Source organism: Bos taurus, chromosome 1 (assembly GCF_002263795.3).
Source record: "Bos taurus isolate L1 Dominette 01449 registration number 42190680 breed Hereford chromosome 1, ARS-UCD2.0, whole genome shotgun sequence".
Classification (NCBI taxonomy): domain Eukaryota; kingdom Metazoa; phylum Chordata; class Mammalia; order Artiodactyla; family Bovidae; genus Bos; species Bos taurus.
In genome coordinates, this window is record NC_037328.1 from 97411905 (window position 1) to 97428469 (window position 16565).

The 16565-nt window shown below is 39.3% G+C and overlaps 1 protein-coding gene across 1 annotated transcript in view; it reads right to left on the reverse strand.

Annotated features, from left to right (window-relative positions):
• SEC62 (SEC62 homolog, preprotein translocation factor) overlaps positions 1–10017 on the reverse strand; it is a 33576-nt gene extending 23559 nt beyond the window's left edge. Inside the window, exons 1-2 of the mRNA NM_001205604.1 lie at positions 9701–10017; positions 727–835 (exon numbers count right to left, since the gene is read on the reverse strand). Of these exons, the coding sequence (NP_001192533.1) occupies positions 727–835; positions 9701–9736 (145 nt within the window). The 5' untranslated portion in view covers positions 9737–10017. The remainder of the gene's footprint in view (positions 1–726; positions 836–9700) is intronic.
• Positions 10018–16565: the final 6548 nt, after the last annotated feature.

Genomic DNA, 16565 nt, shown 5'->3' on the forward strand with positions numbered 1-16565 from the left:
ATGTAAATATCACTCTTATCAAATAATCAAAATATAAGACAAACCAAAAATTGTCCTCTACCACACAGTAAGAGAAATTCTGTCTCCAAGCTTTACCCACCAAGGAATACGTTCTGTAAACAATCTACTGCTGTCACTAGAAAAAACTAAATAGATGAGATCTGAAAAGAATAGCATGTCTATTTTTCAAACTTTTAATGACTAGCAAAATCATTAATCATAGCACTAAAGAGAATATAAAGGAATTTCTTCTCGATAATGGCAATTCAATCTTAATTGATCAGACAGGCAAACTCAACAACTTTTGAGTTATAAGTTATGGGGCAATACTACAGATGATATTAGCTTATAATGAAGTTGTTCAGATTATATGAAGAACAAAAGCTCCCAACTTGGTTCCAACAGACTGGTTTCACACTAACTTCTATGCTGGAATTTTTTTAAAAAGTATCATTTAAGTACATGAACTATCTGCTTAAAAATCAGTACTGAAAATAAATCTTATTCTATTTTAAAAATATCTCAAATGTCATTAAAAAGTACTTCATTTTTACTATTGACATTTTTAATTATGAAAGGAAAGAATAGGATAATCATGTGCCATATGACCCTCACCTACCTTCACCAATCATTCTTGCAAAGCACTTTTAAAACATCTGCCTATCCCCAAATTAGGTATCTTTATAAAACATGCCCACTAACATAATTTAAAATATGAAATCCTACCAATAAAATAATCAACCCGGTGACCCATCATATTGGTGGACTTGGTTGGACAGTTGAATCGAAGAAACTTGGCTACAGCCTTCTCTTCTTTAGATGGTTCACCAACTTCCTGCAAAGTAACAATATTAAATTTAATGTAATTATTTACTTGAGACATTCATACACTGAAGAATAAATTACATATCTTTTCTGAAAATCTTTTAAAGTGTACTACAGGCCTTTCTTTCAAGCTTTTTCTAGAGCAGACCTGGTAATCTATACAAAAGACAGAATGGAGATTTTAAAAATTACACATCTTTCAAATACAAGTTGAGAGGGCCCAAAGTTGCTTGTCTCTTGGCCTCAGCTACAAGGCATTTATTCTGAGTTGTTTTTCCAGCATGGTAACCACTGTGTACCAGTTCATTTTTACCCTTGCTTGGTCTCTCTTTACAAGCCATAGACAATAATTCAAAACATTAAGAGGCTGTCAATAGTGAGTGCCCAAATGTCAACGTAGGTAGAAACAGGTGCCATAAATAAATGTTAAGTAACAGCCAAAGTTATGTACCCTAAACAAAAGACTAGAGATCGCAGGAGGAGTTCTCAAATTAACCAAAGACAGCTGTTCCAGTGTGGTCCCAGATACAAGATACTACTTGAGATGCTGAAGATTTGTATTCCCTTTCCTTTTAGGGTTACAAATTCTAGATACTGTCGGGGAATCCTTTCTCACCTTGCCTTTCTTCTTCCTTTCTGAACAGAGGTAGAGCAAAAATTAAAATGCAATAGACAAGTAAGTTATAATCTCATTTAAAACTGACTGGGCTTCCCTGGTGGCTCAGCTGGTAAAGAATCCACCTGCAATGTAGAAGACCTAGGGTTGGATCCCTGGGTTGGGAAGATCCCCTGGAGAAGAGAATGGCTAGCCACTCCAGTATTCTGCATAGTCCAGGGGGTCACAAAAAGTCGGACATGGCTGAGTGACTTTCACTTTAAGAACTGATTAATGGAAGTGAACAAAGAGTTTTGAAAAGGCTGCTTTAATCCTTCCCTGTTTTCTAAAATTTTCCCATTCTTTCTTCCAAATTTTTTACCACTTCATTGTTTATCATTTCCCATCTTGCTTTTATTTCCTTACCTTCTGAACTACTTTTGAGTAGTTAAAAGCAGTGTACTTATTCTCTCTACTCATATACTGAAGAAAATGAGAGCAATTTACATTTGTGTATATATATCTTATATTTTTTTTACTTTTAGAAGTTGTCTTACTGCTGTAAGTTACTAATATCAAAATAAAAGCACTGCCTTCACATTTTTAAGCACAATACATAGAGAACTCAAGCAATATTTCTAGCAATGTATAATTTAAATGTGAATGATTTCATGAAGGTCTATTTCTTAAAACGAATAAAGTGCCAAATAATAGCGAAGAATTAACTGCCAAGAATCTAGACTGCTGAGAATAAATAATGCCGAAGACAGTTATCTTTTAGGCAAGACATTCTACTAATACAAAACAGGAAAAATAAACTATCTAAATCATCTGTATTTATGTCAGTTTTTCCACAAATTTCAAATAAGTCTGAATTCAGTTATGTCTGCAGAAAATAAGGGACAACTAATAAAGTCTCAGCTTTAACTTTATCCTGAAGAGGAGTAATTTGTGAGATGAAGTGAAAATCTGTGCCCCTGTTGTTGGGTCACCAGGCAGCTACTTCTCGGATTTCTTCCTTTGCATTTCCCAACTTCTCTGCTTCAAACAGCCAATTAACAGTGCATGAGTTTTACACTCTCATACTACCTCATTTGTGGGTTACTATTTGTGACAATAAAAATTAGAAACCCACACATTGTAAATCAACTATACTCCAATATAAAATAAAAATTTAAAAAAAAGCTAAAAACCCAAACCATTCAATCCAAATGAAGACTATAATAAAAACCAAATATTTATAAGAATAAAAGACCTTTAGTTTTATATATAAAAAGAAATATCACAGAAAAATAGAATCTTAAAAAACTGTAAATTCAAACTTTAACACTACCAAGTTCACTACAATCTACAGTGTTTATAATTATTTAATCTGGGGTCCAGTACACTCCAGTATCCTGGCCTTGAGAATTCCATGGACTATACAGTCCATGGGGTCGCAAAGAGTAGGACAAGACTGAGCAACTTTTATTTTCACAAAATATAGTTTGCACAAGCTAAAAAGTATTCTATATTTTGGTTTTTGAAATCACACTAAAATACATTAGTATATGTAAAATGATAGCATTTAATTATGCCCAAGTAACACTGAATTTCTAGAAGCCTCATCTATCAGTAACAATATTCTGTATGTTCATGTACAGCCGAAAAAGTCACACTATATAAATAGTTGGAAATAATGGGATAGTATAATTGGCTTTAAGAGACCAATTCTATTTTATAATCACACCCATATATGTTTAATTTTTCCCCTCAGTTAATACATCTGTTGTCAATCTAAAGATTTATCTAATTGACTGATAAGTTGTTACTGGGATATCATTAAAAATGGTATGTGGGGGAGAACTCGTGATAAATGTAAATTGTTCAAACATATAATTACTGAGTTGTTTACCCTAAAATACCATTGGGTGCTACAGTTAATACCAAAAATTTGTTAAGGCACAATACCTACATTATGTTGCTGTTGCTACTGCTGCTAAGTCGCTTCAGTCTCGTCCGACTCTGTGCGACCCCATAGACGGCAGACCACCAGGCTTCCCCGTCCCTGGGATTCTCCAGGCAAGAACACTGGAGTGGGTTGCCATTTCCTTCTCCAATGCATGAAAGTGAAAAGTGAAAGTGAAGTCGCTCAGTCGTGTCCGACTCTAGCGACCCCATGGACTGCAGTCTACCAGGCTCCTCCGTCCATGGGATTTTCCAGGCAATAGTACTGGAGTGGGCTGCCATTTCCTTCTCCGCTACATTATGTTACAACTATCCAAAACAACAACTGTTATTTTTCAAAATAAGTGGTAGAAAAAATATTTTAGGAGTACAAAACAGGATCTATGAAAGATCTCCTGGAAGAGGGACCTAGATTCTGAAAGATGAACAAGTTTAGGATAAGCTGAATGAATAGTATAAAAATACTGTGGCTGAAAATGAGTATAAAATTTGGTTTCACTAGAGTCAAGTTAGAAAGCATTGTGAGGCTAAGTAGGTGTAAGTATAATAGGGCTAAATAGTATTCAAAGCATTCTGAGAATTTTCAAATTTACCCTGTAAGTCACAGAAAGTTTTTGACTAGGAGGAGGACATAATGAGAAAAAAAAAAGACTGAGATACTATTTTGGAGCCTACATGTAGAATGAACTGGGGAATAAATGCATAAGGCAGGAAACTAGTTAGTATTCAAGTAAGATGTGATGTGATACTCTGGACTAAGAAGGATTTTGATACCTGAAACATTTCAAATGTAGAACAGATAGGAAGGACTCAATGATAAAGGATGAATGAAATTACTTAGTTTCTGCTGCTGCTGCTAAGTCACTCAGTCGTGTCCGACTCTGTGTGACCCCATAGACGGCAGCCCAGGCGGCACCCCCGTCCCTGGGATTCTCCAGGCAAGAACACTGGAGTGGGTTGCCATTTCCTTCTCCAATGCATGAAAGTGAAAAGTGAAAGGGAAGTTGCTCAGTCGTGTCTGACTCTTCGAGACCCCATGGACTGCAGCCTGCCAGGCTCCTCCATCCATGGGATTTTCCAGGCAAGAGTACTGGAGTGGGGTGCCATCGCCTTCTCCGAAATTACTTAGTAAAAGATGTCAAATAGTCTGATCAACTAAAAGGACAGTTTTTCAATAACAGAATTTCAGAATGAAGGTTATTCTGGAGAGGAAACAATCACATCAACCTTAGGCATGACAGTCTACACTCATACTAACACCCAAACCATTAACTAGACATGGTACCAATCTACTGACTGTTGATACAGGCATCACACATAAAATATGTTACAAGGATACAAAAGAAACTGTTATTATATACAGTACGGAATCTGATTCTACATGAATCCACAACAGTTTAAAAACCTCATTTTAACAATTACTTCAAGTTCACCAAGCTCTTTTCCACAATTGCAAAAACATACTCAAGTATTCTATCTTCCTTCCCTTCCCCTCCTTGGTAAAGGCACTGCTAAGCATGAATAAACAGAAAAGGCCCAGAAAACATGGACTTGGATAATCTCAACTAGACACAGAGTTCCTTATTCACTGATACTTTCTTAAAGTATCAGTAACTTCCCTAAAACATCTGACTAGAATTCTTAACAAGATATTTGTACAACAGAACGGCTTTCTTCCTTGCTCCTCCTTCAAGTTCAAATCCTTAAAAAACTTTTAGTATCTTCTGTGAAATATGACATGTTCATTATACCACATATAACATACATATTGTAGGCTGCCTCTAAGAGTTTAGGATTTGTGCCATCTGCTGGGGCTTTGAAGCCAGAAAGATTATTATTGAAGCATACCAAGATTACATGACTTGGGAAGCTAGTAATACAGAAGAGCCTGCCATGGAATCTTCCTTCTCACTGCTCCCCTACTGCAGGCTAAAACAGTCTTATCCTCTTCCTGTCTATATACACATTATCTTCAGAATATTTTCCTAACTTTTCTAGAAATCTAATGACAAAATTGAAGGTCTTTTGGGAATAGCATCACCCACTAAAAAAGAGAAACAAGTTTATCAACCCTCCAATGAAGGGAATTTTGTAGCTCAATGAATGAGCCCAAACATCTTAGAATGAGCAAGCAAAGAACCAATACATTTTGAGGGTGGACTGCCAACCCAAACACCAAGATGCCAGCAGTTGCAACTCACAGTCCAAAATTACAAAAATGGAAAGTTAGGGAAGAACTTTCTTTTTAAATTATTTAACAAAGACTATTTTTTATTTCAGAATATATCAACATTAAAAAATACTATAATGAAACTGGGGTTACCATTTCTGCTGCTGCTGCTGCTGCTAAGTCGCTTCAGTCGTGTCCAACTCTGTGCGACCCCATAGACGGCAGCCCACCAGGCTCCCCTGTTCCTGGGATTCTCCAGGCAAGAACACTGGAGTGGGTTGCCATTTCCTTCTCCAATGCATGAAAGTGAAAGTGAAGTCGCTCAGTCATGTCTGACCCTTAGCGACTCCGTGGACTACAGCCTACCAGGCTCCTCCGTCCATGGGAGTTTCCAGGCAAGAGAACTGGAGTGGGGTGCAACTGCCTTCTCCGTTACCATTTCTAGCTATATATTATTTTAGCTGGTACTTAAGGTAACCTTTCTGAGAAAAAAAAATTAGATCAAGAGTCAGTAAGCCATGGGCTTCAATCTTACAGAAATTTTGACTTAGAATTTCTGCCCCCTCATTCTCCTACCCTCAAAATGATGAAAAAAATTTTAAATCAATTTATTCAACAGAAATAATCTTAGGTAATAAATAAGCTTGTTGAATAAATTGAGCAAAAGACATAGATTAGGGCACCAATTGTCAATTTGTATTTTTATACAAGCTGTATTGTCTCAGATGGTAAAGAATTTGCCTGCTATGTGGGAGACCAGGGTTCCATCCCTAGATCAGGAAGATCCCTTGGAGAAGGGAATGGCTACCCACTCCAGTATTTTTGTCTGGAGAATCCCATGGACAGAGGAACCTGGTAGGCTACAGCCCATGGGGTCACATAGTCAGACACGACTGAGCGACGAACACTTTCACAAGCAGTGTAAAATATTTGTGAAAATGCAAATAGGTTTCAGGTTAAAATCTAAAAGCCAGAGGAGATCTTAGATAAATCATTTGCTTAAAGTCACATAGTAGCTTGAAGGATGTAAGGGATAATGGTAGTATAGTAGTGGCTACTGAGGTTTCCAAAAAACCCAATTTGAAAATCCTTTTCAACTCTAAAATTTGCGGTACTAGGATTTTAAGCTAACCTTTCTAGTAAACAGCACTTTGTTAACCTATAAGCACTTAGAGTATGTTTCTGAACTTACATGGTTGCATATCTTAGAAAACTAACAATTATTTGTTTTCAAATATTTTATTAATTTGAATTGAGATCACTTTCACTTGGAAATCTCAAACAAGAAAACTTCCCAATGTAATGTCAATGAACACATAGCTCACTTTTGGTTTTCAGTGGCCAGTAAAGTGAGTCCAAGAAGGAAATGTGACAAAATAGTCCTCTTGCTTCCAACTTTGATGGAATACCAGAAATCTAAAATTAGGCTGTCCCAGAAAAAGCATACAAATTAACTACTTTTTAAAACCCTGAACTTACATGTAGCAATCCTTTCCCCCAACATACAAATTACAACTCAAGGTCCCTAATTCTATTATATGTAGAAATCTTTTGTAAACATGAAACATCAAGTAACAAACAACAGGAAACCGAGTTGATATTACAGAACTTTTGTCCAAAAGTCTTACAATAGGATGTTTTCTTGTAACTTCAACTGTAAACATGGCCACTACATTTGATCTTTTTGTCTAAAGTAACACCAATATTACATTTTCTGATTCCCTGAAGGGAAAAAAAAGGGAGATTGATAAGCTACTGTTGAGACTGCATAGTAGTACTCCAAGTAGTATGCCCAAGAGCTCTACAACATTCCTTCCACACAACATAGCTATATAGAAAAGTTGGAGGATTTGAGAAATGTCATTTATTTTCACTTAGCAGTATAACAACTTGATTTTTTAACAATTAGATCCTCACATACTTAGCTAATTCACAATTAAACAATAGTAAGTAAAAAATTTTTTATGGCACTCTCAACTCAAAGGTTTATTTACTGAATAGGTAACTGTTAATATTTCTTCAGCATATCAGCTGCTACTGCTGCTAAGTCGCTTCAGTCGTGTCCGACTCTGTGCGACCCCATAGATAGCAGCCCACCAGGCTCTGCCGTCCCTGGGATTCTCCAGGCAAGAACACTGGAGTGGGTTGCCATTTTCTTCTCCATTTCGTGAAAGTGAAAAGTGAAAGTGAAGTCGCTCAGTCGCGACCGACTCCTGGCGACCCCATGGACTGTAGCCCACCAGGCTCCTCCATCCATGGGATTTTCTAGGCAAGAGTACTGGAGTGGCTTGCCATTGCCTTCTCCACCTCAGCATATCAGAGTGCTTAGCAAAAACCAAAAAAAGTAATCCTAAACCCTTCATCCTTGGGGAGGTGGAAAAAAAGTTATGTGCCAAATACTATTTTCATAGCTTTTATAACCTTTAATAACAAGTCATCCACTCACGTATTTTTTTCCACCACAACCCAAATAGGATCCCTTCAAGGTAAATATTTCTTCTTATGGATTTGGAAATAGAGGAAAAAAGCTAAGTAATTCGACCAAAGTTACACAGCTAATAATTACTGACACTGGGGTACAAACAGGCACAGTATGGCTCAAGTCTGAGCTCCCAGTCACTACCACTGCTATACCAGTTTTTAATCTTTTTGCTTAATATGAGATCACAACTGAAATAGAGCTGCTATTCAAAGTAAATTAGGATCACTTTTGTGACCACAGTAAAGAAGAGTTGAAATTTAAAAAAAAAAAAAAATGTTTAGGGCCATAAAATGTACCATATGTGTAAATATAAGAAATTCAGTAAGTACTAATTTGACAACTTCAATACAAATTCTAATAAAAAATTATGTATCCACAACTGACCAATAACATTAAATTTTGAAAGACTAGGAATAGTATAATTATAAACTTCTTTCACAATAAACTTAAGCCTTGGTTTTATGACCTGTCTGAACTTGGGGGAGGGGGCAGGATTTGTCTCTTTTTGGTCCCCTTCTGTACTCTACTTGAAACTTTCTTATTTCTGCCAAATTCCAAAATTCCAGATTTACTGATCATATCTTTTTTCCCATAGTACTTCAGACTTTTAAGGATAATTTTAACTTGCATACCTAAATCACCCGTGGTGTAAGTTAAGTGATAAACTTTTTTTCAACAGAGAAATAAAACATCAGACAGAAAGTCATTCTAAGCAATGAAATAGAAAGGAACAGAAAGAAAATGAGTGTAACAATTTGTGATTAGCATATTAACAATTTACAACATGCCCAATTTATGATGACATATGAAGGTTTCTAGGCACATTAACTAACAAGCAGACACACATGAGTCTAAGATGTTCCACATGTTTAATCCTCTCAGCAGAGCATGAACAACAGGGGGAAATTGTAGGGAAGAAACACACAGATGACAGGCCTGAGGAATGAGGGAGGGATGCTATGTAGGTTATGAGATGACACACTGCCATGTCAAAGGTTCCTGGGCGCGACCCGCTCGTTGCAGTACCGAGAGTTTTGTTTATTTACACTGTGTCGCTGAAAGAAAGCCACAAAACTTCAACTGGACGCTTACGTTAATAATAAAAAGGAGAAAGGCGGGTACAAGCAAACGAACACCTGGATACGCAGGTCGCCGCCTGGGCCTCGGGGCAGCTGACCAAATCCCGCTCACTCCCACGTCCTACGGTCCTTCTATCCGCGCACAAAGAACGGGTAGCTTTAGGTCAGTCCTCCGCGTTCTTCTACCCTAGTTACCGTGGCCTCTATTTCGGGACAGCTAAGGCGAAAAGATGGGGTGGAGAAGGGAGGGGAGGAGCTCGGGAGGGTCGATGTCTGTGCTCGGAGGGCGCTGACCTCCCAGCACAGGCCAAGGCCGGCGCCTCCACCAGAATCTTGAACTGACGGCCGCGCCTCCACGGCCGATTCCGAGCGCAGCGCCTTCTGCCTTCCGCTGCAGCCCCAGCACCTCCGCCTGTCTCCGCCGTCTCCAACGCCGCCCTTCCTCAGGCCCCTCACAACGACGCAGCCCACAACCTGCGGCCTCACAGTGGAACCCCACCCCACCTTGTCCTCGATTTCGCTCGCCCTTCCCGGGAGCTTTCCCAGCATCTTCCACTTCCGAGCGCCCTAAAGCCCCCTACCCAAGGGTTCGGCTTTGCTACCTGAATCCGCTTCTTGTGTCGCCTGCGTTCCGCCATGTTGGCCGCTCCGCCCGGTTCCCTCTGACGTGGAGCGAGGCGGGGGCGGTGGAAACCTCGCGAGAGCGCGCCGCGGGACCCGTTATGTAACCTGGCGGCTGGCGCCAGGGAGGAAGGAAGCTGGCGAGTGACCGGTATCGGCCACTCCGACCCTGGATGTGCTTTTTCTCCCCTCTTTTCTCGGCTCCTTTTTTTTTGCGGGAACTGGAAATCGCTGGGACTAGAAGGAAGTTAATAAGTGGATCAAAGAGCTGGAGGACTGGAAAGAGTCCTCTTGACTAGACATCTGACTCACCTGGAAAGCTGTTAAAAATACAGATTCCGGGGCCCCACCCCCTCGGAGTCAGTAGGTTTGGGGTGGAGCTTTTCCCCTAGGATTTACTGGGACCTGTGGAATTCTAGACAGTCTTTGAGTGTGTTACTTCCTTTCTTGACAGTGAGCCCTGCCCTATCCATTCCCCCATTTGTAAATTCTACTCCCATTTTGAAGGTGGGAAAACTGAGACAGCGGAGGTGCAGCGAAATCAACTGGTTTATCTAAGGCTCCACAGTTAGTAAATACTACATCCTAGACTGAAGCCCAATTATCTTTCCCCATACAATGTAGAGAGTAGTTGGGCTCATCTGACACAAACTTTGGATTCCGCATTCCGTTTTCCACGTTGCTTCTCAAAACGCACTTATAGAATCCAAGAGTCAGAACTCAGGGAGGTACGAGGAACTAATAAGACAAATAGAGAACATCTAGGAGAAGGCAATGGCACCCCACTCCAGTACTCTTGCCTGGAAAATCCCATGGACCGAGGAGCCTGGTGGGCTGCAGTCCATGGGGTCGCTGAGAGTCGGACACGACTGAGCGACTTCACTTTCACTTTTCACTTTCATGCATTGGAGAAGGAAATGGCAACCCACTCCAGTGTTCTTGCCTGGAGAATCCCAGGGACGGGGGAGCCTGGTGGGCTGCCGTCTGTGGGGTCGCACAGAGTCGGACACGCCTGAAGTGACTTAGCAGCACCACCACCAGCAGCAGAGAACATCTAAGAAGTTGAAATTAAGAAGACCGCAGGGTACCTGGGAGACTAGTTATAACTATTGTTATTTTGAGTGAGTGAGTTCAGTTGCTCAGTCGTGTCTCTGCGACCCCATGGACTGCAGCAGGCCAGGCTTCTCTGTCCATCACTCACTCCCAGAGCTTACTCAAACTCATGTCCATCCAGTTGTTGATGCCATCCAACCATCTCATCCTCTGTCCTCCCTTTCTCTTCCTGCCTTCAATCTTTCCCAGCATCAGGGTCTTTTCCAGTGAGTCAGTTCTTCATATGAGGTGGCCAAAGTATTGGAGTTTCAGCTTCAGCATCCAGTCCTTCCAATGAATATTCAGGACTGATTTCCTTTAGAATGGACTGGTTTGATCTTGTAGTCCAAGGGACTCTCAAGAGTCTTCTCCAACACCACAGTTGAAAAGCATCAATTCTTAGATGCTCAGTTTTCTTTGTAGTCCAACTTTCACATCCATACATGACTACTGGAAAAACCATAGCTTTGACTAGACGGGTCTTTGTTGGCAAAGTAATGTCTCTGCTTTTTAATATGCTGTCTAGGTTGGTCACAGCTTTTCTTTCAAGGAGTAAGTGTCTTTTAATTTCATGGCTGCAGTCACCATCTGCAGTGATTTTGGAGGCCCCCCCCCCAAAAAAATAAAGTCTGTCACTGTTTCCATTGTTTCCCCTTCTGTTTGCCATGAAGTGATGGGATGGGATACCATGACCTTAGTTTTCTGAATGTTGAGTTTTAAGTCAGCTTTTTCACTTTCATCAAGAGGCTCTTTATTTCTTCTTCGCTTTCTTCTGTAAGGGTCGTGTCATCATTGTTATTTTAGAGTTGTCCAGATAAAGAGAATGGGCTTAAATTGCTAGTAAGTGTTTCTGGATAGAAATTCTCATGACTTTAATGGAGGTTTTAAAGCATTTTAAATAGTAGAAAATTGGAAAAATGTAGAAAAGCAAGATGAAGGAAATAAAAATCCTTAACACTACCACTCAAAAATCAGTTATCGTTTTAGTTTATTTTCTTCTAGTATTTATTTATACTTTGTGTGTACTTATATATTTCTCCCTTTCCTCCAATTGAGATCATATTGCATAATATGCCTTTTTCACTTAATGTTATGTTGAACATATATCATTAAAAAATTCTCTGTTTACCATAGTATGTATGTAATCTAATAGCAATTAAATAGGCAATTAAGGTGAATAGTGGCATCTTAATGCCTAATCTTTTATAAGATAAGATAGCTGAAGTTCATTTTTGAACTATGAAATTCTGTACTCCAGGAACAGGATCAGCAAGTCCTTTCGTTCCTTTTCCATCTAGAATCTAGAATCAAGGTATGTGTAGTCAGAGAGGGGTGAAGGAAAAAGTGATTCTTACCAATTAACCCAAGATAATACAATATGAAGCATCTTTCTTTTCTTCAGGCCTCCCCACCCAGAATCAGGGTGGATCTCTTTTGTACTGTTGTATTTGGAGAATGGGCTTCCCAGGTGGCTCGGTGATAAAGAATCCACCTGCCAATGCAGGAGACACAAGAGACTCAGGTTTGATCCCTGGGTTGGGAAGATTCCCTGGACTAGGAAATGGCAACCCGCTCCAGTACTTTTGTCTTAAAAATTTCGTGGAACCTGGTGGGCTGCAATTCATGGGGGTCACCAAGAGTCAACATGCACATATGCATGCATGAGGTTGCATGCATGCATTTGGAGAATACTGACTCCTTTTCATAGGAAATCTGGTTCATAAACAAAAATATTACTGCATTTAATAGATGTTCGGTGCCTACAGGAGGCAAAATACTAGGTTAGGACTATGATGGGGAATGAAAACCCTTTGTGGAAAGTGACTTCCTCTCTAGCTACTGCCCTATCACCTTTTTGTTCAGAAGAGATTTAATTTACTGTCCCCAGATTCTCACTGATATTCATCCTTAGACCACAACACTTTGGTTTCTACCTCCACCATCCATTAATAATTCATGTCAAATTCAATAGCTTCTTTTGTAGCATCGTATTAAGGATTTGACAATATTGACCATGCATTTAATTTATGCTCCTTCTTTGGCATTTGTAATATCGGGTTCTTCCTTCTTGTTTCTCTTTTGACTCCTCGCTTGTCAATGTTCGTGGTCACCATGCTTCCATATTCATCTTCTTCCTTTTTCTCTATACATTCTGGAGATTCTTTTTCATGTTAATAGCTTAATTCCAAAATACTGCATAAATGTATATTTCTAACTATCTTCTGTATATCTCCAATTAACGGCCAACTAGAAATCACCATTTCCCCAGCAAAATCTGTCCCTTTTACTGTGTTTTTAAACTTGTAACTGCATCACTGTTCACTTAATCACTCATGCTAGAAACCTTGAAGGTATCCCAGCTGGTCAGTCAACAATCCTGTTGAGTCTACAGCTGAGAAGTTTGGAATCTTCCCTTCCTCATCTTTCCTACTGCCATTGCTTTGTTCAAGTCTTTATCACTTCCTACCTGAACTGTCATTGCAAAAGCCTCCTAATCATTCCCCCCAGTTCCACCCTCTCTATACTCTGTAGACTATCTTCTGCTCATTGTTAACCACTCCCTGCCCATTCTCCCCAGTTGTGTATAGCAACATTAAGAATGACTACGTTTACAATTATAACCCAAATGTCACATTCTGGGTCTTCCATCCACTTCATATCTATATAAAAATAGCTCAAGCATTCTTCTCATCACCCCATTTACATCTTTGATGGTGGTAGTGGTGAGTTTTCTCCTGTTGCTCTGATTTCCTTTTGAATTTGCAATCTCATTCCTGTCACTTGGCTTTTATTTCTTTCCCAAATGAAGGACATTGCCTCTTTCCCTTTCTTTTGTCAAAGCAAAACTGCTCTTTATCCCTTGACTCTGTCACTTCTTCTCCCCAGGGCTGCCTCTGAAACTCAGAATTTCTCTTGCTATATGCAGTAGAGAATTTGATGTCTTTACTCTTTATAAGATTCCTTTGGATTCATAAATATAAAAACGCATTACCATGCTCTGCTGAGTAAAGAGTTCTGTGATTTGATATCCTCACTGGAGGACTGATGAATAGGTGGGGACTTGAAGAATTCAGTTGCTTGGGAGCTACCATTCCAGGAAGTGGAAGGGAATAGTATGTAAATATGTATTCCCATTGATCAGAGGTATGCAAACTGGACACTGATACATTTAGGTTTTTGTTTTAAATAACACTTCCTCTGGGTCCATTTGGTATTTAAGTATATATGTATGACTAAACTGAAAAGAAAAAAATTGTAGCGAAGCATAGCAAATAATGGCCAGGCCTTCTGGGGCATTGTTTTTATAAAAGCAGTTTAAAATATGTTAATTGATAATGTCAGTGACTTAATGCTGTTATCACAAAGAAAAAAATTAATATAAATATATTTAAATCAAAATAAAATATGATAAACCTAATTTTATTTAAAATTTCATTTAATATTTTAAAATGAATTGACTCTTTAGACTTCCACTCAGAAAACAGCATAAAGAGGACAAAGAGTATGTATTATTGAAAAATAAGCAGGTATTTTGTTTTGCAAATACAGGAATTTTTAGCATGCTAATATTAGACTAAGAAAAATTCTAAAAGTCACTTTGATTTTTTAACTGAAATGGTAATTGCTTTATTATTCCCCTAATTAAATCCTTGTTAATACATACAGAGTTTCTCTTTTTTGCACTGAACCCCAACTAATAGAGCAAAGATAAGGAAATCATGAGTACTCTGTATATGAATGAAAATTGTATTATTAATGTTGTTTGTAAGGACTTACTTAGAGAAATCAGTTGCTTCCAAAATCATTGAAAGTTTGCAAGAGCAGGATCAAGACTGAGCCTGTTTGAATAACTGTCAGACCCTGCAGAACTAACCAGTCATGGGGATCTCTACCTTGAAGGAGGGTGGAGTCCACAATAGCAACACTGAGTTCAAGAAACTACCAGCTAGCTGTGATCAGCCTGTCAGGAAGCCAGGATCAGAAGTTGTTGTCAACACTGCAATAACTGCCTCTTAGCTCCCACAGTCAAGACTGAACACTGGAGCTGTAGAAAAACCCTGTGTCTCTATGACTTTGCTTGTCAGCAGAGTGAAAGTCAGAAGCAGCAGAAAGAAAGATGGCCTCCTCATCACTTTTGTCCTTCTGGTAGCCAACCAGTACACTGAATTAGAACCAGACTTTAGTTTCAAGAGAGTCTGAGAAATGAAGACTTTAGCTTTCTATCCCCTTCAGTGTGTCAGTTGACCATATCCAACCATCATCTTCTTCCTTAGAATCAGCTGGTTTACTCCTTTATGCTTCATCTTTAGACTGTGAGACCACACTTCTCCTAGCTCCCCATCCTGCTAAATGCCCTTCCATAACCACATGTTTCTTTTTTTTTTTTCTCCCCCACTTCGCATTTGACAGATTCTTCAAAGGTCAGGAAACCTTGTCACCTCCAGAGTGAAATCTTCTCTGAATTCTTTCTTCAGTAGACTTAACTATTTCTGTTTCTGGGCTTCTACAGTATTTTGTACAATCAGTGCTATAGTATGTATGATTTGAAAATGAAAGTGTTAGTCACTCAGTTGTGTCCAACTCTTTATGATCCCGTAGACTCTAGCCTGCCAGGCTCCTCTACCATGGGATTCTCTAGGCAAGAATACTGGAGTGGGTTGCCATGCCCTCCTCCAGGGGATCTTCCCAACCCAGAGATCAAACCCATATCTCTTATGTCTCCTGCATTGGAAGGCAGGTTCTTTACCACTAGTGCCACCTGGGAAGCTCATGTATGATTTAACATAGTTTAAATATTCAGTTCAGTTCAGTTCAGTCACTCAGTCGTGTCCAACTCTTTGCAACCCCATGAATCGCAGCACACCAGGCCTCCCTGTCCATCACCAACTCTCGGAGTTCACTGAGACTCACATCCATTGAGTCAGTGATGCCATCCAGCCATCTCATCCTCTGTCATCCCCTTCTCCTTCTGCCCCCAATCCCTCCCAGCATCAGAGTCTTTTCCAATGAGTCAACTCTTCGCATGAGGTGGCCAAAGTACTGGAGTTTCATCTTTAGCATCATTCCTTCCAAAGAAATCCCAGGGCTGATCTCCTTCAGAATGGACTGGTTGGATCTCCTTGCAGTCCAAGGGACTCTCAAGAGTTTAAATATATTTCTATATAAATTATATATTTTAAAATATATAATATAATTTAAACAACAACAGATATAATTTGTTGTTTTTCTTTCTACCAGACTGTGAACCATTTAAAGGCAGGTGCTGTGCCTTATCCTACTGTTCTGTGTCTAGTCCAGTGCCTGGCTCAAAGTGAATGCCTGTCAATAGAGTGAATAATGAATGATGACAACGACATAGTCCTTATCCTCTGTGGCTTTTGTAAATCAGAGAAACATACTTACAAGACAAAATTATGTTAAGAAGTCTTCATTATATCCACAGCCTCTATTATCTGTATAGTTCTCTATGAAATTAGAAGAAACTGGTTTAATAAGAAGCTTCCCTAGATTTGATGGAGGAAGCACTTCCTGTGCAAGACAAGAGCTTCTTGTATCAATCACTGTGCTCAGTTTCCTGTAATTGTAGTCTTACTTGAAAACAGAGACATGTAAGGATCTACCCTCTCAACCTACTTCCAACCCAGCAATTTGAGAGAAAATACTGGGTTTGACAAAGCAAAAATCCCCCACATTAAATCCTTTTGGACAAGGAAAGAAAGCTAAACTTCGTAGGTTATTAATATGCCTAGAACT